The 25,014-nt window shown below is 43.8% G+C and overlaps 1 protein-coding gene across 1 annotated transcript in view; it reads left to right on the forward strand.

Annotated features, from left to right (window-relative positions):
- DARS1 (aspartyl-tRNA synthetase 1) overlaps nt 1-24,738 on the forward strand; it is a 177,075-nt gene extending 152,337 nt beyond the window's left edge. The window contains exons 12-18 of the mRNA XM_077447770.1: nt 3,734-3,881; nt 4,851-4,997; nt 8,908-8,950; nt 11,583-11,663; nt 16,170-16,281; nt 19,291-19,362; nt 23,184-24,738. Of these exons, the coding sequence (XP_077303896.1) occupies nt 3,734-3,881; nt 4,851-4,997; nt 8,908-8,950; nt 11,583-11,663; nt 16,170-16,281; nt 19,291-19,362; nt 23,184-23,275 (695 nt within the window). The 3' untranslated portion in view covers nt 23,276-24,738. The remainder of the gene's footprint in view (nt 1-3,733; nt 3,882-4,850; nt 4,998-8,907; nt 8,951-11,582; nt 11,664-16,169; nt 16,282-19,290; nt 19,363-23,183) is intronic.
- Nucleotides 24,739-25,014: the final 276 nt, after the last annotated feature.

The raw sequence follows: 25,014 nt of genomic DNA on the forward strand, positions 1-25,014 counted from the left end.
TTCAGTTCTGAGCCCTGAGTATGACGGCTTGTTGTACTCTCTCTCCATACCAAGTAGTGGAGAATGGCGCCCTCTTGTGCGCTTCTCCTGTAGTGCGGTATTCACTTCTAATGATGGAAGATCATAGCAATTAAAATCGAATAACGATGACCTTTTTTTTTAAAGATTGTCCGCTGAACCAATAATTGGATAATCTGTGTAGGTAAGGGTTTTTAGTGTGACATTCTCTCTGGGTAATTTGCCACCTGGTGACCAGCCTTATTGTTTAATTACATCTGCATAAGACATAAATGCCAAACAATATGTGATTATATATTCTGTTACAGAGAGTGCTTTAGCACTTGACCCTCTCAAGCCTCTTAACACTGGCGGTTGACAGGTGGTAAAATCACGCAGTTGAGTTAGGATTTTACCATCCCCCATCTCCATTATGCGATCAAGGAGAAGTCCAGCATGAGCTCGTTTGGCTGGACTTCTCCTACGGGTCATAGGAGTGCAATTAGTTTTGCACTCCTGTGACCTGTTTTCAGCAGCGAGCGGTGTGAAGCCTGCTCTATGCTGACGTCACACAGATCAATCCAGACACTGCGTCATCGCGACTCTGGGAGTCTGGATCCGCAAGGTGCCTGCACTGATGGCTGTCTCAGCGAGCTGCTGAGACAACCGCTCCCCGCCCCTCCACAGCCAAGCGCTCCGCAGAGGAGCAGAGAAGCTGATTGACAGTCAGCAGCTCTCTACTCGTGTAGCCGAGAGAATCGAGTCATCGGCGATGTTCGATCGCTCGTTCTCAGTGAAGAGGCAGCGGGGGACAGATGCAGCATCGGACCAATGCTGCATCCACCTAGGTAAGTATGATTCTGGGGGGAAAAAAATTCCCATACTTCTCTTTTAACTTGCAGTCGGGGGGTGTCCTCACCATTATATTTAGTGGGTGGTATCAGGCTGATTGTGACCTATTGTACTGAAGGGGAGCACTCTGCAACCTCTTGCAGTGCACGCAGTTGTGGCAAGCTAGTCCAAACTTTCAAGGGGTTAAAGGAGACATACAGCCAAAGCTCGTTTGGCTGTACTTCTCCTGTTGATCACAGGAGTGCAGTTAGTTCTGAGTCATTTTCAGAATACAGCGGGCTGAAGCCTGCTGTCTGCAGACATCACAGTGCCGGTTCAGGCTGTGGCAAGATCCCCACAATAAAGTCGGGATTCGCCCACAACCCTGAAGCACCAGGCTCAGCCTTTCAGTGTGCCGCTAAGAGGCTGACCTGTATGCTCCCGCCCCCTCCACGGCCCAGCACTCCAGTGAGCATGGGGGTGGGGGGGTGGTGGGGAGCAGACAGCAGTGGCTGACAGTCACTGGCTCTCTGCTCATGGAGCTATTAGAACAGAGCGATCAGCGGTGTTTGGGGTTTTGCAGAAATGTGCGGCTTCCAGGACCTTTTCCATTAGATGTCTAGAGCTGGGACGCGCTCTGTACTTTTCTGCACTCCAAGCATTTGCTACATATGAGCACCTGCCTTGAGCAGCACCTGTAAATTGTGTTTGGGTCACAGTCTATAGCAGTGTTTCTCAACTTCAGTCCTCAAGGCACCCCAACAGGTCATGTTTTCAGGATTTCCCTCAGATGAAATGGCTGTGGTAATTCCTAAGGCAGTGAAACTGATCAAATCACCTGTGCAAAATAATGGAAAGCCTGAAAAAATGACCTGTTGGAGGGCCTTGAGGACTGGAGTTGAGAAACAATGGTCTGTAGTCACATGGGCTGCTCAGCATAGACACTCGCACAAAACTGAGCATGTGCAGAGCTGCCAACACTGCTCTGCAAAATCCCTAGCTGCATTGGGGACATGGACAACAGGTGGAGATAGAGAGCAGCATGATCAATCAGTTTTTTTTTTTTTTGAGGAATACAGAAAATGGATCTCATAGTGACTGAGTGAGTATGAACAGCATATAATACACCATTTATTGATAGGTGTTTTTATTTTATTTTTATTTTTTTATGATGTGCGTTTAATGACACTTTAAATATACCAGTGAAAGTGTATTTGATAGTTCTGAGAAATACCTTTGGATCCTGCCAGAAATCGTGTGAGCTGCTAACGTCCTGCACTCCCTGCCTGTGCTGAAAGTTAGCATTGGTCCCAGTTGTCCAGGTGGAATACAGAACTCATCTCTACTATGTTATGGAGAAGAATATAGATGGCGCTGTTCTGTAGTCCTGTCCTAATGCAAAACACTGCTCCTCTATAGATACAGTACAGTGAGTGAGCACCGCAGGACAGGAAGTGATTAACTAGCAGGATTATCTGGTGAAAATAAAAGCTAAAGCAGCCACCACATAGAAGAATTGGTAAGCTGCAATATATTACATCTTTGTTCTTAAAGTGGGCCAGTCATACATAGCCAGTGAAGGCAGCCATTCTGTAATATTCATCTTATAGCTTACATTATAGTAATTTTATAAGCTGAGAATGGCTCAGACACTTCTTGGCTCTCATAGTACAAGCAAGGAGGATACTATCCATGTGGTAATATGAGTGATGATACTAATGCCTCGTCTACATGAGCACCCAGGTCTATATGATGTAAAATTTAGGTGTGAAGTCACAGTTGCTGCATACAGATAGAAATCAGTGGCTATATACATGGCTGTAGCCCAGTACTTTCCTATCTGTGCATATGTAAGGATCTAAACCCCTGGACACAGAGGAAACCCCTGCATATTAACCACTTGCTGACTGCACTATAGCCAAATGACGGCTACAGCACAGCTTGGTCGACTAGGAAGCTGCTGATCAAAGATTGAGGTAAAGAGCCAATCAGCAGCTCTTTACTACGTTTCCAACTACAGATGATCACAGATTTATACAGAAGCTGGTTATCGGCACTCCTTTCCTCATGCTGACAGCATAAGGAGAGGAGAAGAAAACCGATAACCAGCTTCTCTAAAAGGGACATGAACACTGATGATCAGGTTACTGATCATCAGTGCAGTACCAACAGTGCCCATTAGTGCCGCCCATTAGTGCCGCCCATCAGTGCACTCTCATCAGTGCACATCAGTGCAGCCTCATCAGTGCACATCAGTGCAGCCTCATCAGTGCAGCCTCAACAGTGCACATCTGTTTACAAAATTTTATAACAAACTTTGAAAAAGTTTTTGGGTGTTTTTTTTTTTAAACATTTTCTGTCTTTGTTTATTTAGCAAAAAATAAAAATAGTGGTGATTAAATACCACCAAAAGAAAGATCCATCTGTGTAAAATCTAAAAAAATAAGGGTACAGTGTTGCATGATCGTGCAATTGTCTTTCAGAGTGACACAACGCTGAAAGCTGAAAATTGGCCTGGGCAGGGAGGGGTAAAAGTGCCCTATAGGCAAGTGGTAAAGGAATTCCTTGGGGACCCCCAGGCCACCAGAATTAGTGTCCCCATTGGAAGATTTCCCCTATACGATTTTCTGGGGACAACCCGAAATTTGGGATTTTCTTTCACTTTTAAGTGATAATGATAAATAAGAGAAATAGGGTGAATCCCCTCCTTAACGGGGACACAAACAGCAATAAAATCTGATGGGTTCTAATTCATCTCCACTCTATTCAAAACTAAAAAAAGTTTTGCCTTTAGTCATACTTTAATGAATGCATTTGGTAAAAATCTTCACTAGAAGAACAGCAGCATGGTAGGTATGGACAGCTCCCTATACACACAATATGCTTCTGCCTGTCTGTTCCACAGTGTTCCGTGCCGAAGACTCCAACACACACCGTCACCTGACTGAGTTTGTAGGTCTGGATATTGAGATGGCATTCAATTATCACTACCACGAGGTGGTGGATGAGATCGCTGATACCCTGGTGCAGATATTCAAGGGACTGCAGGAGAGGTAATGCAAAACCATGTTGTGCTGATGAGATTCACAGGAAATGTGATTTTTTTTTTTTTTCATATTGCGTCCTATTACGTTTTGTCCAGAAAAGTCTCCCTTGTGCCTTTTTTGTGTACTTTTACTTTGCTATTGAGATCTCAATTATGAGCATAAACCATCTCCATGTATGATGTTAAACCTGAACTCCAGCCTTACCCTTAGTTGTATTAGCTGCTGCACACTGTTGGCTTCTCACAATGTGCACTAGAAGTTGCAGCAAGTTAGATAGAGCCTGTCTCATTTCCTGGCATCATCTAAATCTTGCCTCCCTGGCCCTCCTGTTTTCATTAATTGTATTCCAGCTCTTTCCATCAGCCTGTTGATGATCGGGCTGCGCGGCAGGTGGTGACCGGCGACCGCAGTCTGCACAGGCCTATCGCCACCAGCTGTGTGGCCAGGTCCATATGTCCTCTCCCGGTTCCTCCGCCTTCTCAGCCGACAGGGTCATCCTTTCACCAGGGGGGGGGGCGGGAGGAGCTGCAGATCGGAATACAGTGCCCCCTTTATATCACAGTGCCCCCTTTATATCACAGTGCCCCCTTTATATCACAGTGCCCCCTTTAACATCACAGTGCCCTTTAGAGAGCAGTCCCTGTTACATTAATGTAAAGGGGGGCTGTGATGTGAAGAGTAATTGAAGACACCGTGGGACTGCTTTAAAGGGGGGAACTGTAATGTATTGGAGGTCTGAGGACAGACTCCCTGAATATCCCATCCCCCGAACCCAATACTGGGATATGATTATTTTTAGGCTTATAGCCACTGTTTTTCCCTTGAGTAGCTGCCTGTATGAGATCGCCCTCTAGTGGAAAAAAAAGCCTAATACTGATAGAACAATTGTGCTGTAAACTGTTCCATCTCACTGTTTGTAAACATAGTATGCATTGTTAATTCACGGTTTTTCCATTTATTTATTTTTTCCCCCAGATTTCAGACAGAAATCCAGACCGTGTGCCGACAGTTCCCTAGTGAGCCTTTCAAATTTCTGGAGCCCACGCTCCGCCTGGAATACCGCGAGGGGCTAGCGATGCTGCGGGAGGCCGGTGTGGAGATGGGGGATGAAGAGGACCTTAGGTGTGTGCTGCTAATAAATGAATAATACAAAAACCCTATTTTTTCACTTACACTTTTTTGATTTAAATCACAACGTTTATTTTTCCACTTATTCACCAAAAAACTTGCCCAGTTGTCATCACACAAAACCCAATGTAAGGAAGAAAAAAAAAAAAAGTATGTCACTTCTCCAAGGTCTTGGTAAATCCTGCACTTTCTGCAGAAAGAACCTTTTAGCACTCTGTGAGATTAATGAAGGAAGCCACCACACTCCGACGACGTGTCATCCAAATTTATTGTAACCAGACTTTCACGTACTGCAGCCCCGCCCTAACACATTTCACCCACCTATCGGCTTTATCGTAGAGATAAAGTTGGATGATGTGATGTCATTGGAGTGCAGTCACTTTCCTTTATTATTATTATTATTATTATACAGGTTTTATATAGCGCCAACAGTTTGCTCAGCGCTTTACAACATGAGGGCAGACATTACAATTTGGAACAAGAGGAATAAGAGGGCCCTGCTTGATAACACAAACGCCTGTTACTTTGGGCAGACATTTCATTTTGAAATGAAAGTGCCTGCTTTCTATAGCAACTTGTGAAAACAACATACGCAATAAATGAAACTAAATCAAAAAAAAAGTAATCCTTTTTTTTCCCCCTTAAGTTATATATCTCTAACTGTTCTCCACAAACCTGTATCTAGCTATGTACAGTAGACTGTATTCAGATATATGATCAGACACAAATAATTGGTGTAAGAGCAATGCACACTTGTATCACGTAAATTTGTGCTTTACCAAAGCAACAGGTGCACCTAAAGAGGCACTGTCACCGTGCCCATGATTAGGGGATGTCTCTAGGAAGCACCCTCTAACCCCAATATACCCCCCGTACCGGCATTACTACACAGCTCCCTGTCCCTTCACAACTAGCAAGAACACCCAGCACTTCCTGAGTACAAAAGCGCATGTGACCTGTTACCCTATGATGATACCTAGGCCTAGCAACCAGTCACTAGACCCAAGAACTGTCATATGACCAGTGGAGTGACATTACCGCTCCCCTGGATTATCAATACAGGCAATCTCGGTGCCAACTATAAGGGTACTTTCACACTGGGGCGGTGCCAGCATTAGTGGTAAAGTGTGGCTAGTTTTAGCGGCACTTTAACGCTGTTATAGCATCGCTTTTCGTCTGTTGGTGGGGCGCTTTTAACCCCCGCTAGCGACTGAAGAGAGGGTTAAAAGCGCCCGTTCAATTCAATGAGCAGGAGCTTTGGGAGCGGTGTATACACCACCTCCGCACCACCCCAAAGATGCTGCTTGCAGGACTTTTTTTTTTCCCACCCTGCAAGCGCACCACCCCAGTGTGAAAGCACTCAGGCTTTCATACTGGGGTGGCTTGAGAAGCGCTTTACAGGTGCTATTTTTATCGCTAAAAAGCCTTAAAAGTGTGAAAGGGGTCTAAGGAACAAGGAACTGGTTTTTCAAGCCAAACCTGAACACTTGCGATGCACAGTAAAAAAAAAAACAAAAAAAATTGTTTTAGTATACACTATAGGATTATAACAGAGCTCAGACATCTTTGGGCATAACAAAGACAATAGTAATGCGTTGCACTTAGTGCCCCCTCACCCCCCTGTCGAGCCCCATTCCGAGCCACATTCCTATCCGATTAATGTGTCTGGGTTTCAGGTGGCTGAAACCCCCGGACACATGATTCAAAACCTGGACTGTCCAGGTGAATCCTGGACAGGTTGCGACCCTACCCCTCGTCCCCCAAACACATACAGGATATTTATCTTCTCTTTGCTCTCTCCTAGCTCAGGGCAGGGAGGCTACACGGCCTCTGTGCTTTCTGTGTGAAAGCACTGATTGGTTCACTGCTGTCATGTGCAGTTGGTCACATGTTCCTCCATTCCTAAATAAAGGTATTTTGTTTGTCTCCCTGTGCTAAAAGGAGCAGCTGAAAAGCAAAGGAATGGTAAGTATATGCTGCTGTGAAGGAAGGGAAATTAAAGGGGTTGTAAAGGCTTGCGTTTTTTCACCTTAATGCATCCTATGCATTAAGGTGAAAAAACACCTTGCAGCCACCGCCCCCCTAGCCCCCCCCCCCTTTTACTTACCTGAGGCCCGGATTTCTATTGGCACGTCCCTGCCGTCCCTCTCTCCATGGGTTCCCGGCTCTTGATTGGGTAGATTGACAGCAGCGCAGCCATTGGCTCCCGCTGCTGTCAATCAAATCCAATGATGCGGGCATCGGTGGGCAGGGCCTGAGTCCTGCATTTGGCCTCTATGGATGCCGAATGCTGGACTTGGGAGCGCACCCGCAAGGTAACCCCCTCGGTAGAGCGCTTCTCCAAGGGAGTTATCTAATGCGGGGAAGAGCCACGAGGGACCCCAGAAATGGATGTTCGGGGGGCCACTCTGCAAAACTAACTGCACAGTGGAGGTAAGTACAACATGTTTGTTATTTAAAAAAATATAAAACGATCCTTTAGTATCCCTTTAGGGTCAACCTTTATGCTTTGCCTGTTCAGCTTTAACATTGTAATGACCCAACTCTAGTACTTAAACTTCTCCAAAAATATCCCTATTCTGGTGCAGGCTTCAAAAAACTCATTCATCCTCTGTGCTCACTAATCTAAAAGAAAGATGCGGCACTCAGAGTGCCAGCACACTTGCTATCATGCAAATAGCATGAATGGGGCGGTTTGTATCTGCCTCCGAAGCTATGTGCAGGCTCACTGTCCCACTGTCTGTGTTCAGAGCCGCTCATCCATCACTGCATTCCGGTCCAATTAGGACAAGTTGAGGAAAGTGGAAAGATAGTGCTGGATTTTACTGGTATTGTTAATGGTGTAAAATGATCTGGTTCCTGGGCAAGCGTCTTCTACACCCCGGAGGATCTCCACCGTCTCCTTGGCTTGTTGTGCGATGTAAAAAGAGTTGCTAAGAGGACAAGTTGCTGTGCTGCTGCATCTCCCCATAGAATAACATATATTCTGCCTGCACATAGCTACTGGCAGTTCCAGCTGCATAATAAAACTGCCCATTCAACCTGTACAGGTCACAGTTCCTGTGTAAATGAGGCCTAAAAGTTTTGGCAAGGAAATTGTTATTTTCTATGAAAATGCTATTAATCTGTAGCTCAGTCACTTTGAGTTTGTGCATTTTATGACCACTTGCCAGCAACCGTCGGTCTGCATTCGTTTCTGTGGCAGTTAGCCATAGGTATCTGAAGGAGAGCGATTTCCAGCAGTGAAAATAAAGATACTTGTTAGACCTGTACCTGCATCAAATTGCCAGTGACATTGCTAGCTATAAATCATTGTAAACAAAAGGAAGTATAGCCATACTTCTCTTGTGGGTTAGAGGGGTGCATCTGCTTTTACTGTCTTGTGATCCAGAATCAGCTGTCGGCAAGCCAGAGCCCACTGTCAGCTGACATCACAGAGCTGTTCCAGGCTCTACAAGGATCCCAACTATATTGTCGGGATCTACCCAGCTTCCTGATTGACAGCGGGCTCTGGCTCTCAGCGCGCGGCTGAGAACTGAAGGCCGCTGCTCCTACCCCCTCTCTCCAGTGAGCACTGGAGAAGCAGAGTGGGGAGCAGTGACTGACAATCACTGCTCTCCGCTCTGAGCAATCAGCAGTCATGTCATCGCTCCGTTTCTGGGCTTAGAGCCGGCAGGGGACAGCTGCAGCATGGAGATAGTATGTATATTTGTTTTTTTTACATACCCCATGCATCTCCTTTAGTCTCTGATAAGATTCTCAGTCTGACATAAAACTGAAAGATTAAATCTGTGTGGTTACGCTGCACATTGCAGGTAATCGTTCCTCCCAGCACTGTGTCACTGAGCCTGTAAATGTGTGTTTGTGATGCATGATATAAAAACACTCATCTCTTGTTTTTCAGCACTCCTAATGAGAAGCTTTTGGGACGGTTGGTCAAGGAAAAGGTAATGTTACTATATACTGGGATAGCGTACAAGCAGCTTTGTGGTAAAAATGCATATGCGTTTTTACTGTGTTGTTGGTGCGTGTTGCACCTGTGAAAATGCATTTCAAAAGTGCATCCGCGATTGCGTTTTTGCTACATTTTCCATTCATTTTAATTGGGGGGGTACATTTATTTATTTATTGCCACAACAAACATGCACCAAAAAAGCAGCTAGCAGTGTCCATAGAACTTAATGGTCATACGTTTTTCTTACGCCTTTTATTTTTTTTTACTTTTTTTTATTTTATTTTTTTAACACAAAATCGGAAGAAAAACTGACCAGTGTGAAAGCAGCCTTAAAGATGAATTCCAGGTATGGCAATTTTTGCATTAGCTCAGCTTTGACCAATGTATACCTGTGAGATCCCAGCTGAAGCTAAAAATCACTGTAGTAGACACTACAATGATTTCCTCTAGTATCCGGATCCCAGGCTAAGCCGCTGCCCTGCTACATTGTGAACACAGGAAGTTGCTCACTTGCCGCAGGCTCCATTCAGGGAACACTGCATTTTCTCAATGAATACAATGCGTCCTCTGATTGGATGAAGTGGAGAGGTGGGTGATGATGTCATTGATGTCCACCTTGTCCAAACGGAGTACACTTTTTGCGTTCATTGATAAAATGGAAAGTGTTCTCTGAATGGCACCCTTTGCAAGTGGGTGGCCTCCTGTGTTCGGTAAGCAGAAGAGCAGGCACGGGACCCAGAAGCTAGTAGCAAGCGCTGTTGTAGCCATGCCTACTACAGTGATTGCCAGCTTCCAGGGGGATCCCACAGGTGTGGCACATACATACTTACTTTGGTCCAAGCTGGATCAATGGAACTAGGTAAATATCTCCATACCTGGAATTCAGCTTTTAAAGAAAAGCTGTCATGAGAGACATGTAGGGGTTGCCATTGCTGGCATTTTCCTTCTGAAAAGGTTGCCTGGCTGTTGTGCTGATGCTTTACTTCAAGTTAAAAAATGTCCGACTTTTCTCTGGCGTCCATTTGATGCGTCCTTGTTCCAGGTTTGAAGATATGAAGTCACACACAGCCTGCTACAAGTTCTGACATTTAGGGCCGGTTCATACTATTGCAATGCGAGAACACTGCGAATCAACTGCGGGTTCCCGCATCGCACCCGGCATGCACGGCAGTTCACACTGCCATATACGAACTGCTGGGTAGTGTCATTACATGATGACACCCCCATTTCAGCTCGCATATCGCACTGCGAACTGACAGTTCGGACATTAATCTGATCGCATATGTTTGAACACAAATGCGATCCGATTCTGGTCCGAACAGAAAAAAGGGTCCTATGCGTGTTTGCACCGAATGCGTTGCAATATCAGCCATACTATCTGTATGGCTGACATCACATGTAATGTGAACAGCAGTGCGCTGTGCATTACATGCGATGTCTGCCATCGCAATAGTTTGAACCGGCCCTTAAAGCAGTAGTAAACCACACGCACTTCTTTTTTTTTTTTTTTAAACCCTGTAAGACAACTGCATAATGTGCTAGTATGCATCACAAATTGGCACATTATGAAATACTCACCTCTGAATTAAGTCTTCCAGTGGTGCGCTGTCACAGCTGAAGGTGCTTCTGGGTTTGCGTCTTCCAGCTGTCTGATTGGCCGTGCTGACGTCATGCACGGGAATCATGGACCACAGCACGGAGCTCTGAAGGGTCAGCACAGGTATGCTGTTCCGTTAGAGTGCATGTGCTGGCGACATCGCTGGCTGCATGCAGTGTAGATATCTCCTAAACAGTGCAAGTTTAGGAGGTTTTCACTGTACCTACAGGGTAAGCCTTATTATAGGGTTACCTGTAGGTAGAACTGTAAGAAGAAAAAAAAGGGGAGGTTTACTTCCACTTTAACCTATTGTACATAGCAGTAAATATATGAAGAACCAACTTTCTCCTGGACTCAACCTTGCTCTTCCTACTGGTACAGCAGCACATGGGAGATCTAGGCAAGACAACTGAAGACTTCCCATGTGTTTGTACTGTATACAGCAATAAGGGAACATTGGCAGCTGCCCAATCTGTTTATCACTAAGCTAAGGAGGGACATGTTCAAGTGCAAATTACTAAATTCCCTATAACTGAGCCCTGCCAACCAGCTGATCAGATTGATTAGGCAGTTGCTATATCTTTTTTTTGTGGTTCTGATACACCATTCGCTTCTATTATCAGTCCCAGTAGTGAGCTATTCCCAGGTCCCTGGGTCTGTTCCCTTGGCCATAGACCTTCCCTTTTGTAGTAACAGGACCCTCCGCTGTTCTGCATTCTTTGTAATGTAATCCCTCTAAATAAACAGGAAAGTATCACTCACTTGTAACGGCTACAGAGGTAAGTGAAGTTGGGAATTCAGTTACCCTGATTTCATGTCTTTGAACATGATTACACTTGCATCTATCCCAGCTTGAGATATCAGTTTTGTTTAAACGGACCCTTTATACTGCAGATAGATGAACCAATGTGTGACACAGGTATGTGTATTGTAATGCAGGTTAGGAGATGATATGATAATAGGACAAGGTGATGTGATGAACCATGTGATAGACTCCGTATTGACAGTGTCTCTCTTGTTCTCCCAGTATGATACAGATTTCTACATTTTGGACAAGTACCCCTTGGCTGTGAGACCCTTCTATACCATGCCGGACCCCCAGGATCCTGTGAGTGGCATTTTCTGATTATATTGCATAGAAAGGCATGTGTGGTTCTTTTCCATTGCACAGAAGTGGACACAAATGGTTACATTAGGCGTTCAATGCATAAATAGCCACCAGATTGTTCTCATACAGAATAATTCCAATATACAGTACACTACTCTGAATCTCTCGTTCATCAGTGATTAACCAACCTATTTAAGCGCAGTGATTACATCTGTAGTCTTATTAGTTGCAGCACAACATGCAGAGATGATGGGCTCTGGGGATGTAATTCTCGCTCTGTTTGCGTGGGTTTGGTCTGGGTACTCTGATTTCCCCCCACATTCAGTGCAAGAAGAAGCCAGCACGCTACTCTGTTTTTTTTTTTTTTTCAATATTTTTATTAATCATTCAAGAATTATACGCAAACAGGGTTCAGATAAAAGGTTCAAGTATAAAGTTGACAACATCCGATAACAAAATACTTATTAAGTAAACATATGTCAGAGAAATAAGGGGGTTTGGGGAGGATTTCAGGCTGAGTAGGTAGAGAGGGTTATTCGTCTGGTGGCATTTTAATGCATTACTGTTAGAAGAAGCAAGAGATATTGTATATACGGGCACACATGACTTTTCCCGAAGATCGTTTTTTAACCAACCGAGCCCGAGCAACATTCATAACCTTCGGAACATCACTAGAGTAGATTCGGGAGTGTAGGCTTCCTATGCCCCCCTGGTAGAGTTCCCAAGAGAAAATCTCAGCAGTGGGTGGCCTGAGAAGCTTTCCCCATCATACGAACTCCCGCACCAGAGTCGATTATGCTCCCCTATATGTTCTAGAGAATCTTGAGGATTTGTAAACAACCAGTATAAAAGTGTTGTCAACCACGCTATGGCATGAAACAAGGCAAAGGAACCAATGAAGAGCTAGCAAAGGGGGCGAGAGGGAAGCAAAAGAGGGAAAAGGAGAATAGAAGAGAGGAAGAAATATAGAAGATAGCGAAGACAGAGGGGGAGGAAGAAGTCGCGCTACTAGTTCTTTTACAGCATAGTTGCAATCCATGGATATAACCTTTGATGGTCATACAGGGGCTCTTTCTCAGAGTATCTTCTCAAGACAAAGTTAGAGCTCTCCAATCCTAAAGGCAGCCCAAAGTGTGTGTGTCAGACCCTCTACAGAGCAAGGGTCCTTCTCTACAGCATGTTGTTAGGGGATCGGCTTTTCTACTCTGCTTTCTAAAAAAAAAAAATTAACTGCAAGACTTGTACCACCCCCATGTTGATGCTTGGATAGATCCTGTGCTTTACTCAAAAACCTGCTTTGACTAGGGAAAAAAAGGCCGCCCTCACGAGAGTTTTCAAAGTCTTGGAGTTTGCAGACAGGATCTCCCTGGAAGGCACTGATGGCGCAACCTTCTCAGGGAGCATCTGTGAGGTTCTGGCTAAGTCACCAGTGCCACAACAGACCATGAAGTGGAATGCAAAAGAAAATAACCAAATGGATGTTTGATATTAAAGCATAAATTGCAGATGTTTTAGAAATACCATTCTCAGGTGCATGCATCTGGGATTTTTAGTATTGGGAGGAAGCGGAGGAATGGGGGAGGCGCTTTATTAGCTTTACTGATAGATGTCACTCCCATGCTATCATCTGTGTACTGCAACCAATGTGCAGTAAATCGATATTTAAACACATGAATATCTCTGTGTGAATTCCTTACTTACATTTTTTTATTCCAGTAATCAATACACAATGTGTTCATACATCCATATTTCCTCCACTGAGAGGGGCCCACCACCTTTCATAACATGTTCTCACCTTCCACTGTGGACCTGCATAAATATCAGATCAAAAGCGCTTCCCTTATAGTTGTCTATCATGTGCCACAATGGTGATGATAAACCAGGTAGTCTCCACTCAAATAAGCTGGTAACTGGTGGTCTGTATTTTTAGTGTGTATGGCCCTTTAAGGTATCAGACCTCCCCTCCTCCCCACTTTACCTCTGCACCAAAACTCAGGCAGCAAGGGAAGTTAAAACTTTATTTTACCAAAAAATATTTTGCACTTACAATGTTGCAAAAAAAAAAAAAAAAGAAAGGCATATACAGAATGTAAAACTGACATCCAGGCATTGGGACTACAGCTCCCATGTTGCTTCCAGTTTTCGCAATTACGTCACCCAGTTCCACCTTACGCGTGTCGCCACAATCCCACGTGAATTCCTCAGGGGATTCGTTTTTGGTTTATTATAAATTGCATCAGTATCTGCACATAAAATATTTCGTTTTTTGGCACACATGTACTGAAGAAAAGGAAAGCAAACCATCAATACTTTTATTTATGTAGCTTTATTAGATTTGTGGCATGTTTAATATAAGAAATAGCAAGAAGGCCATCTGAACTGGTGACTTCCTCTCACGTACTGTATATGGTTAACTAGGGTAATTTTTTCAAGAGTTTGTAGATGTCATCAACTGAATAAAAATCTGTGTCTTCTATATAAAGGGGATACCTGTGGTTAGTTTGGCCACAGATATCCACTCCCCCCTATCATATCCACTCCCCCTATCATAGTGTTTACACCTCCCAGTGCTGAATCCAGTTGCCACAGTTATCCTGCACGCTCTCATGATTTTGTCCTGTGCACTTGTGGATCGGACGTACAGGGGTTGGACAAAAATATGGAAACAAGTATGGTAAAAGAACTAAATTGTTACCTAATATGTTGTTGGACCACCTTTGGCACCCAAGACGGCCAAAATTCTCCTGGGAATTGACACACAAATCTTGGATGGATAATGGAGTCGGATATCACTCATCATGCAAAAATTGTTCCGGTTCTCGCAGAGATGCCAAAGGCAGAAAAACAAGCCTGAACTTTGTTCTCCACATAGTGGCTCTAGGATATTGAGATCCAGTGACTGCACTACCAGGGGAAGGTGCAAAACTGTCTTCATGCTTGTCAGACCACAATTTGACAACACCACCTGTGTGAATTGGAGCTTTATGGTCTTGGTTAATGGCGCTGTCTTCGAGAAAACATGTCTGCACCATGGGTGCACATGGTCGGCCAAAATTTGTAGTAGCAGCGGATGCAAAAGCATGCGAGTAAAGGGGGGAAGAGCCTGTTTTAAGACCCCACCCCCCTTTCCCTCATGGGATGGTGGCAGTTGGAGTTTCAAGGGTTTGTGATGGGTCAAAAAAGGTCAGATGATATGGAAGTTATGGGGGTTCCTCTAGGATGGGTCATTTAAAAGAGTATTATGGAAATACTTTTTTTTTTCTTGAGAATCATACTTGCCTAGGTGGATGCAGCATCAATCCAATGCTGTACCTGCCCCCCACCAGCTCTAACACCCGAGAACCGAGCGATCACACACTGCCGATCGCTCGGTTCTCACAGCTCCCTTAGCAGAGAGCTGGTGACTGTCAGTCACCTCGCCCACTGGAGTGCTGGGCTGTGAAGGTGGCCGGAGTGGCCAGCTTAGCCTCTCAGCGGCTCGCTGAGCTGGGTGCTGGGGTCCAGGCATGTGGGCTGATCCCAACCATTATGGTCTTGATCTTTCCCAAACCTGGATCGGCTCTGTGACATTTCCGGCGGCGTGCTTTTAGCCTGCTGTGTGAAAGTGTCAAAGGAGTGCAGAACAAACTACTCCTGTGATCTACGAGCTTTGGCTATACTTCTCCTTTTAAGGTCACCCCCCAGAACATTCCAGAAATTCCCATTAACCATATTTAAGCATGAGGTTAAGCAGTGCCATCGGTGCCGCCACATCGGTGCCGCCTCATCGGTGCTGGAGAAAAATTACCAAACTATGAAAACCTGTTTTTTTTTTTTTTTTGTTTGTTTGTTTTTTTGTTTAGCAAAAAATAAAAAAACCCCTGTTGATTAAATACCACCAAAAGAAAGCTCTATTTGTGTGAAAAAAATGCTAAAAATTTCATTTAGGTATAGTGTTGCACGACCATGCAATTGTCATTCAAAGTGCGACCGCGCTGAAAGCTGAAAAATGGCCTGGGCAGGAGGGGAGGGGGGGTTTAAGTGCCCAGTAAGCAAGTGGTTAAAAGAGTTATGGTGAATTGTTCATTATTTATATTTGTAAAAACCAATAAAAAAAAAAATTAGTTCATCCCTGGTACACTACAGCACTTCAGCTACCCATTCTGGGTGACAAATGGGCGAACGATCGTTTGACATGAAAAGTTTTTTTTTTTTTTTAAATCATGCTAGGAAGTTTTTTGTATGAATCATTCAAGTATTAGGAGGAGAATCGTTCACGGGATTTGTGTGGGGCCCAACAAATGAAACCAGAGCAAGAAACTTTCTTTGCATTGCAATTTGTGTAATGCTTTCGCCTCAATTCACTTGGCTATAATTCCTGTGTTTCTGATCATAATGGTCTTTACATCTCAGCTCTTGTAACTGTCATTTTCGGCTCTCGTTGCTGAAAATAACAGTCATTATGGCTTAGCAAATTGAGCATATTATGCTGGAAATGTTATGTGATATCATTTTTCCCTCCCACAGAAATACTCCAACTCCTATGATATGTTCATGAGAGGGGAAGAGATCCTGTCTGGTGCTCAGAGAGTGCACAACGCTCAGCTGCTGACGGAAAGAGCGCAGCACCATGCCATTGGTAAGGAAAATGTGTAAACTTTTCTACTGTGTTTGTAAATTGCAATATTGTGCAGTATTACTAGCATTGCAAACATACACTATGGGACGCCTGCCTTTACACGCACATCAAATTTAATGGCAGCCCAGTCTTAGTCTGTAGGGTTCCACATTGAGTTGGCCCACCCTTTGCTGCTATAACAGCTTCACCTCTTCTGGGAAGGCTGTCCACAAGGTTTAGGAGTGTGTCTATGGGAATGTTTGACCATTCTTCCAGAAGCGCATTTGTAAGGTCAGGCACTGATGTTGGACGAGAAGGCCTGGCTCACAGTCTCCACTCTAATTCATCCTAAAGGTGTTCTATCGGGTTGAGGTCAGGGAGTATCTCTCTCTCCAAAAAAAATTTTGGTTGCAGGGGATGCCTAAAATCTGACTTGTATCTGCAGACTTCTGGGAAAATCAGTGAGCCAATCACACAAGCAGGAAATGACATTTCTGGAAAAGTTCTGTGCACCATCTATGTGCAGAAGGCCTCCAGGTTGCATTTTACAGAAAATTATATCAGTTGCAGATTGAAAAGATAAGATCATTTTTTATAACATTCAATTACAATATGAGGTGGATTTACTAAAACTGGAGAGTGCAAAATCTGGACCAGCTCTGCACAGGAACCAATCGGCTTTGATTTTTTTTTCTGTCAAAGTTAATTGAACAAACTGAAGTTAGAAACTGATTGGATATCATGCTGAGCTGCACCAGATTTTGCACTCTCCAGTTTTAGTAAATCAACAACTATGGCTTGCGTAGCAGTTGTATATTGTGTGTGTGTGTGTGTGTGTGTGTGTGTGTGTGTGTGTGTGTGTGTGTGTATATATATATATATATATATATATATTATAATATAATTTTTTTTTTTTCTTTTTTTAATTATTATTATTTTCTATTTATCCCACGAAAGTGGATTTGCCATGTAAGGTCAAAGGTATTCCATGCAGGTGCTTGCATACTTGCAAACATGAAAAACAGGCATATCACATGTGAACTCCAGCCATAGGCAATGTCATTTGGCCTTGTACCACACGGTTGGAAAGGTGACGTGTTTCAGGGAACATTCTCCCTTCCTCAGAGCCGGCTCTGAGGAAGCTCTGATCTCTAACTCTGAGGAAGGGGGCAAGTCCCCCAAAACACATTATCCTTCCAACCGTGGGGTATAAGGCTAGATGACATTGCCTACAGCTGGATGTTTTATATATATATATATATATATATATATATATATATATATATATATATATATATATATATATAATTTATATGTTATTTTATTTTTATATGTGTGTGTGTATATATATATATATATATATATATATATATATATATATATATATATATATATATATATATATATATATATATATATGATTTATATGTGATACGCCTGTTGATTTGCATGTTTGTGAGTATGCAATTGTTTTTCATATTTAATGCAGTTGTATGGTGGTAATGCACTAGACATTTGCACCCTCCTGTGTGTGTTTTTGCAGTTGCTTAATGTTTTCTGGATCTGAGGAGGGCTGCATCATATGAAGCATTACATGTTGGAATACCATTAGAAGTACCTCCTGTCTGAGCATCGGAGCGTTTGTTTTTTTTGGGGGGAAAATCCAACGGTCAGAGCTTACTGCAAAAAAAGTACCGCTGCTTGGTAGCAGTTTTATTGAACCCAACTACATCCAACGGCCTGCTGTACTAAGTACATAAATGTCCATAAATCAGCTGAGGAAAACCGTCAGCAATGTAACAAACTGGGACTTCCACCATGGAGTATAACCATCTGCAAACATCTAAATCTGGGCTGTCAACCTAGTAATGGCCCGGGGGGCTTAGCTACACATGGAAAAGCAGTCAACACCTCAGTTCTTAGTAAAATGATGTCTTCTCACCCACTCCAGGTTCCTTAGGCCCAAGCGTCCCCATTCACCGTTTCAGGTCAGATTCCGTGCAATTCGCACCGGAGTTGCTGCGGAGATATGTGAAGCCAGATCCATAGAGAGCCGGTCACAATCTCCTGCTATGCAAATTGGATGCAGGGAAACCCACATCCAATGCGCAATAGTGTGATACCCGGCCTTAATTTAGTGGTAAAGTCATGTCAGTGATTTCTATTACAGGTAAGCTTATAATAAGGCTTAACAATAGGTAAGATAAATATCTCCTAAATGTGCACCGCTTGGGGGATATTCCACAGAGCAGAATCCAGAGACGTCACCGAAACATGCGCTCTAAAGTAATGGAACACCACGCCGCTCCTTCATTGGCTGTAAACAGCGATTCCTGCACACATGCGCGGGATGTAGTCATGGCAGCTCGGCCAGTCGGATGGCCGGAGTCCACAAACCCAGAAGGAAGACTTGGGTGAAGATGGAAGCCCTGTCAGTGGTGACAGCGCACCGCTGGAGTGTTTCTTTTCAGGTAAGTCTCTCATAATGTGCTAGTATGTGATGCGTACTAGCACATTACGACATTGCCTTGCAGGGTGAATTTTTTATTTTTTTTACACAGTTTACTACCGCTTTAAGTAAAGTCCATTCCTGCTCTTGGTATAATGGTGTTGCATTTAATCGCAGTGCTAGCGCATTGCTAAAGCGGGTTGGCGTGTATTCCAGCCTGATGGAGAGTGTTGGGAAGCCTGAAGTGGTGTGTCCCATGACGTCAATGTGTTTCACCCTGTCAGGACATGCTGACGTCATGGGACACAACCCCTCTGGTTCCAGCACCCCCCATCAGGCTGGAATACATGCTAGCCTGCTTTGGCAATGCAGAATAATTAGCACAGTGATTAAATGCCGACAGGATCATGCAACCCCATCTTGTACCAAGAGCACAGCTTTTTAAAGGGCAAGCTTTTTACATGAAATCTTTTAGTCAATCGATTTTCCATTCTGTGCCATCCATACAGTTCATTTACACTATTAAAGCTTCTCTGATATGTGAAATAGTTGTAACACGGTATGTTTTCTTTTTACTTTAGACTTGGAAAAGATCAAGGCGTACATTGACTCCTTCCGTTACGGAGCTCCACCTCATGCTGGAGGAGGCATTGGTAACTAGTCCCATATTCATATACGTATATATATGTTCACATATTCCCTGTGTATGTCTAGGCAGGAAATGATTGGAAATGTCGACACAAATAAGGGGAAGGGTAAAGCTGGCCATAGACAGTTCAAATCCTGTACGGTTCAGCAGGGAATAGCTGAGATATGATCCATGTGTGAACAGACTGATTGTATCCAATATAATCACTCAACTTGGGTACAACCAGCATGTAGATCAGTGATTCTCAACCAGGGTTCCTCTATAGCAGGGATATGCAATTAGCGGACCTCCAGCTGTTGCAGAACTACAATTCCCATGAGGCATAGCAAGACTCTGACAGCCACAAGCATTACACCTCGAGCCAGAGGCATGATGGGACTTGTAGTTTTGCAACAGCTGGAGGTCCGCTAATTGCAGATCCCTGCTCTATAGGTTGCTAGGGGTTCCTTCAGCATTGGGCAATTTCTGCCTCTCCCATAAGTTCCCACTGACACCATTAATCTTTTTAGCTATCTGTAAGGAGGTAATTCTTCCCAATGACAACAAGTGTGAGGACCATTCCTCTCACTGACCATCACACTAATGTATCATAAGTTGTAGATTTCTAATTTTTAGAAGGGGTTCCTCGAGACCGGAGAACTATTTCAAGGGTTCCTCTGTGTTGAAAAGGTTGATAAAGGCTGATGTAGGTCTTTTCTACATACGGTTACTGCCAGTGGCTATAACTGCTAGAAATAACTATTGCCTTCTGCTGGCCAGGAATGCTCCCTGCGCCCCCTCTGGCAGAATATAATAGCGCAGCAGGAAGCATTCCCTCATCAACCCTGTCTGTGTTGATGGGGGAATTGAGCAATTTTCTACAGGTGGAAGGAAAGAAAATCGTATCCTCTATGGCAGGGATTTGCAATGCCTCTGGGTGTCATGCTTGTGGCTGTCAGTTTTGCTATGCCTCATGGTACTTGTAGTTCGACAGCTGGAGGTCCGCTAATTGCATATCCCTGCTCTATGGCCAGCCTTTGAGCTGACATGATTTTTAATGCTGTCAATGCCTTGCTTTGCCTATAAGCTCCAATTTCTAGACTTGGTTTCACAGGCAGGGAAGCAAGGAAAAAATCCTGCAAATGTAGTCACACACACAAATAAAAACCCATCAAAAACTTTATTCACTATCCAAAATGATACACAGTTTGGCTGGAGCTAGCCATTACCTATTTAGTATCTGATTTTGTAGCGGAGTGTAATAGGAGACCTGGGTGGAGGGAATGTACACACCCCCCCTCTACACCATCTCGTAGAGGAATCTCCCGAGATTCTCTGGTGTTTGGCATACACTGTCAGAAGTGACTTATGCAGATAGAATGAGGAAAGAGACAAAAATGTCACTGCTTTGGATTGAAGAAAGTACAAACTAAAGCGGAATATGCTTTGTTCATATTTCATTGCAGGCGATTACAGGCAATCTGCTAAAAACTTTCCAGGTGCATCAAAATAAAAGGTGCGCAAAATCTTTCAGTTTTTTTTCTTTAGAAAGCAGCTGCAGCCTGAGAAGAAACACCTGTCCCCTGCCAGCATGCTGCAGAGAAGGACCCTTGTTCTCTGTGTGGAAGCAGTGGTCCCACTGCAGAGGTTTTATGCCCTTTGCTGAGATGGAACTCTCCAATCTGCAGGGAGCATGAGCTTTGCTGATTGTAGAGCTCCAACCCTGACTCAGCGGGGGATTTGCCAGACCCCTGCAGTGAGAACGCTGCTTCCTCACAGATTGTAGGGGGTCCCCTTCTCTACAGCATGTTGGCAGGGGACAGGCTTTGCTATGGAAGCTGTGGCTGCTTTCTTAGGAAACAAAGATTTTCTCTTGTTTTGATGTACCTGGAATATCTTTAGCTGATTTAAACTGAAAGTTCAATTACACTATAACATTACTACCTGACATTTTCAAGTGAACATTAAAGTGTTAGTTACCACAACATTTTATATTCCTGACATGTGCCGTACCATGTACTTGAATGAGGAAGTATCCCCTTCTTTTTGTATTGCTGCGTGAACTCCCTGGTGTTCCTGCCAGTCCCTATGCTTTCCTTTTTAAAAACTGACCACACTAAGCTGGAGAGCACATGGTGGTGAGTTCTGCAGCGGAACTCAGTCTGCTCTCCTCTAATGATTAGACTTGTCCTGATTCCCCCCTGCACAGCTATTCACTAGGAAGCACAGTGAGCTGCTGCTTCTCCTCCCTCAGTTCTAATGCAGCTGAGAATAGAGGGAATGTGATCACTTTGGCTACTTTCACACTGAAAGTGCCGGCTGTTAACACTAAAGCACCGCTCATTTTAGTGGCGGTTTCGCACCTCTTTTTGGCCGCTGACGGGTCGCTTTTTGCAAATAAAAAGTCCAGTTTTGCGGCAATTTCAAATCACTTTTGAGACAGTTTGAAAGCACTGCCCATTCATACAATGGGCAGGGCGTTTTGGGAATGCTAAATACAGCGCTCCCAACCCACCCCAAATATGCTGCTTGCAGGACTTTTTGAAACGTCCCACAAACGCGCTGCCCTAGTGTGAAAAGACACAGGAATGAATGGGAGGCGGTTTTCAGGCGCTTTGCAGAGGCCATTTATAGCGCTAAAACGTCTGAAAACCACCCAGTGTGAAAGGGTCTTAAAAAAAAAAAAAGAAAAATACGTGTTTATGGTGTTGATTTTTTTTTATATATATCCATACACATATGTTATGCCTTTTGTTTATATTTTAACTTGAATGGATTGTTTTACAAGGTGAGCGTTTACAATCACTTTAAGGCTGGGTTCACACTGGAGCGATGCGGGAACGCCGTGAATCCGCGGCGTTTTCCCGCATCGCATGCCTCCCGGCGGCAGTTCACACTGCCCTATGCGGACTGCTGGGAGTGTCAGTGAAATGTTAATGACATCCCCAGATCAGTTCGCATATCGCAGTGCGATCTGCAAACTCGGACAGGAATCGGATCGCATGGTGTGAACCCCCATGCGATCCGATTCTGCTGCGGACCAAAAAAAGGGTCCTGTGCGAGTTTGCGGCGGGTGCGATGCAAATTCAGCCATACTATCTGTATGGCTGAACTCGCATCGCACAGAGATCGGATGTGATTTGCACTGCAGTGCGGTGCGAATCACATCCGGTTCTCGCTGCCGCAGCGGTGTGAACCCAGCCTAAGGCTGCTTTCACACTGAGCAGTTTTTGAAGCATTTTGCATGAAAAAAAGTGCAGGAAAAGCTGAAATAAAACGTATCCCTTTAAATTCTATGTATGTTTTCACACTGGTCCGTTGCCGCATTTTTGGTGCATATTTGGTCATTTAAAAAAATAAATAAAGCACCAAAAATGACCCTCCCCATCGAAATGCATTGAAAATGCGGCAAAAATGCATCAAAAATAGTCGTGTTGTGTTTCTGATGCGGTTTTTGAGTCACATGTCCTGTGAAAAACGCACCGCAAATGGGGTAAAATCGGTGTCAGTGGGAAAGGAGTTTTACCTAAACCTTTATTACTTTTGTGAGGTTTACTAAATCATAAACTAGCCTCTTTTATCTCTCTTAACACCCCGATAATACTTTAGAAACCACACCAACTGGTTATAATAGCAACAGACTCTTCTCCATGGAACTTGCTTTCCTTTAAGTTATGAACAGTCCAGTAGAGGGAAACCTCCCTGGGCCTTACAACCCCTGCCTCAGAATGTCCAGCAATTAGAATATTGGTATTTGTTTTCTGGAGCCTTCTGGAAACATACAGGTCCTCCATTGTTGTATATAAAATACATTCAGTTGCCCTTATTTGTTTCTCTCTATTCCAGGTCTAGAGCGAGTCACCATGCTGTACCTGGGACTGCACAACGTCCGCCAGACCTCCATGTTCCCACGTGACCCCAAAAGACTCACCCCGTAGAGACCATCTTTATGAAAGTCACCTGCTATCCATAGCCATATTCTAGACTGTACACTGCTCTCCTAACACTTCTTACAATCACAAACCATGGACCTCAGAATAGGGCCAGTCAATGCCTATAACACATCCTAACACTGGACCGCCCCCCCAAGCTGTCCATCAAGAGTTGCTGGATCCCATAGCCTTACCTTTTTTTCTTATGTTATCAAATACTGGAGCTGCTAATGGGGTTAGAGTACATATCATGTAAACTTATTTTAATACCAGACTCTATACTTGGGCAATCCAAACATTCTTGGGTTCCCTTACTTTTAGTTGTTTTTACAGTAATAAATGTTGGCCTTTTTACTAGGGCCAGGCGTGTAGCTTAGTATATCCGATGGAACTAGAAGATACTTATGGGCAGTGGTCAACCTACATGCCCACCAGGCTCAGTCATTTTTGCCCTTTGGTCTGGAAATTTAGTTTAAAGCAGAACTATATTTGCCTAGAATCCAGTGATGCACTGTCTGCAGACCTCTTTGGGTGGCCGGCTTCTGGATCTCGAGCACCAGCCGCTGTCATTGGCCGGCCCGAGATGACGTCACTCCATCAGATTCGGCATTACCGAATTTGTGCCGTGAGCTGCGCTTGAGCAGCTCACTATACAGGGGGAAGACAGACAGACAGACAGACAGGCAGGTAAGTAGCTTTAATGCAGGTGAAACAAAGCATGTTTCTTCTGCATTAAAAATGCTGCCTGTCCACCCATTTCCATTGTGGAGCCTAAAGTTTCACTTTAAATCTTAACTTACTTTAAACATGTTCAAATAACTTCCTGTCCAGGATGGACTTATGAGTCCTGCATCATCCTTGCCACAGGTGTAAAGTAAGTTAAGTTATCTAGATCACAGGGAGGACATGATCAAACCTCAGCACTGGGATGTGGTGAACCTATCCTGTAGCCCTGAGATACCATTTTGAGAAGATTGGATAACACCTTGGATGTCTGCCTAGGCTTCCTGTACCTCCAGCTGATACTTTTAGGAGAGCTCCGATTATGAGGATAGACTGTAATGGAGTTTGTTGGCTGGTGGCCTTTTGTTCTCTTGATATAAGAGGAATCCTTAGATTGTCCTTTATTCATATAAACAAGCATGGTTGAGGTCTTACAAGCATGCATTTTAATGGGAGCTGTAGCTAGGGAGGGTCTCCAGGATTTGGAGAATTTTATGACTCCTGCCTAAACGCTGTGGGAAGCTAAACAGTTAGCAGACAGTTCTAGAATAGCAAATCAGACCTAAAACAAGTACAGGCTTTTGTATGTAGATAATAACTCTCGTTATTGTGCGATTTTAACATGACTTCAGAATAAGAGACCATACTGTTTTGTAATAAAGAGGTGAGAAATACAAATCGCTGTATTTAAATAGCAAGTGAATTCTACTAAAGAAAATAAAATATTTGACTAATTCTATGAACAAGTTGCTTTTTATTATGGGATCTTTATGGTATAAACAAGTTTGTGTCTTTTGATGGGTATTTGGGTAAACAAGAATCCTACTGCTCCATAAACATAAACCATTATCTCTTACATGTACTAATTTAATGTATGAATGGGAATTTTTTTTGTTAATTTTGGATAGGTTAGCGAATGGCTAAAGTGTTACCAAGTTCTTCTGCGCATAATAATAATGTATTCCTACACGGTTAAGGAAATATTTTACAAAAAATGGCCAACGCTGTCTAGGGCGCATGCA

This window comes from Lithobates pipiens, unplaced genomic scaffold (assembly GCF_037356315.1).
Source record: "Lithobates pipiens isolate NorthernLeopardFrog02 unplaced genomic scaffold, aLitPip1_a1.2 Scaffold_22, whole genome shotgun sequence".
Lineage (NCBI taxonomy): Eukaryota > Metazoa > Chordata > Amphibia > Anura > Ranidae > Lithobates > Lithobates pipiens.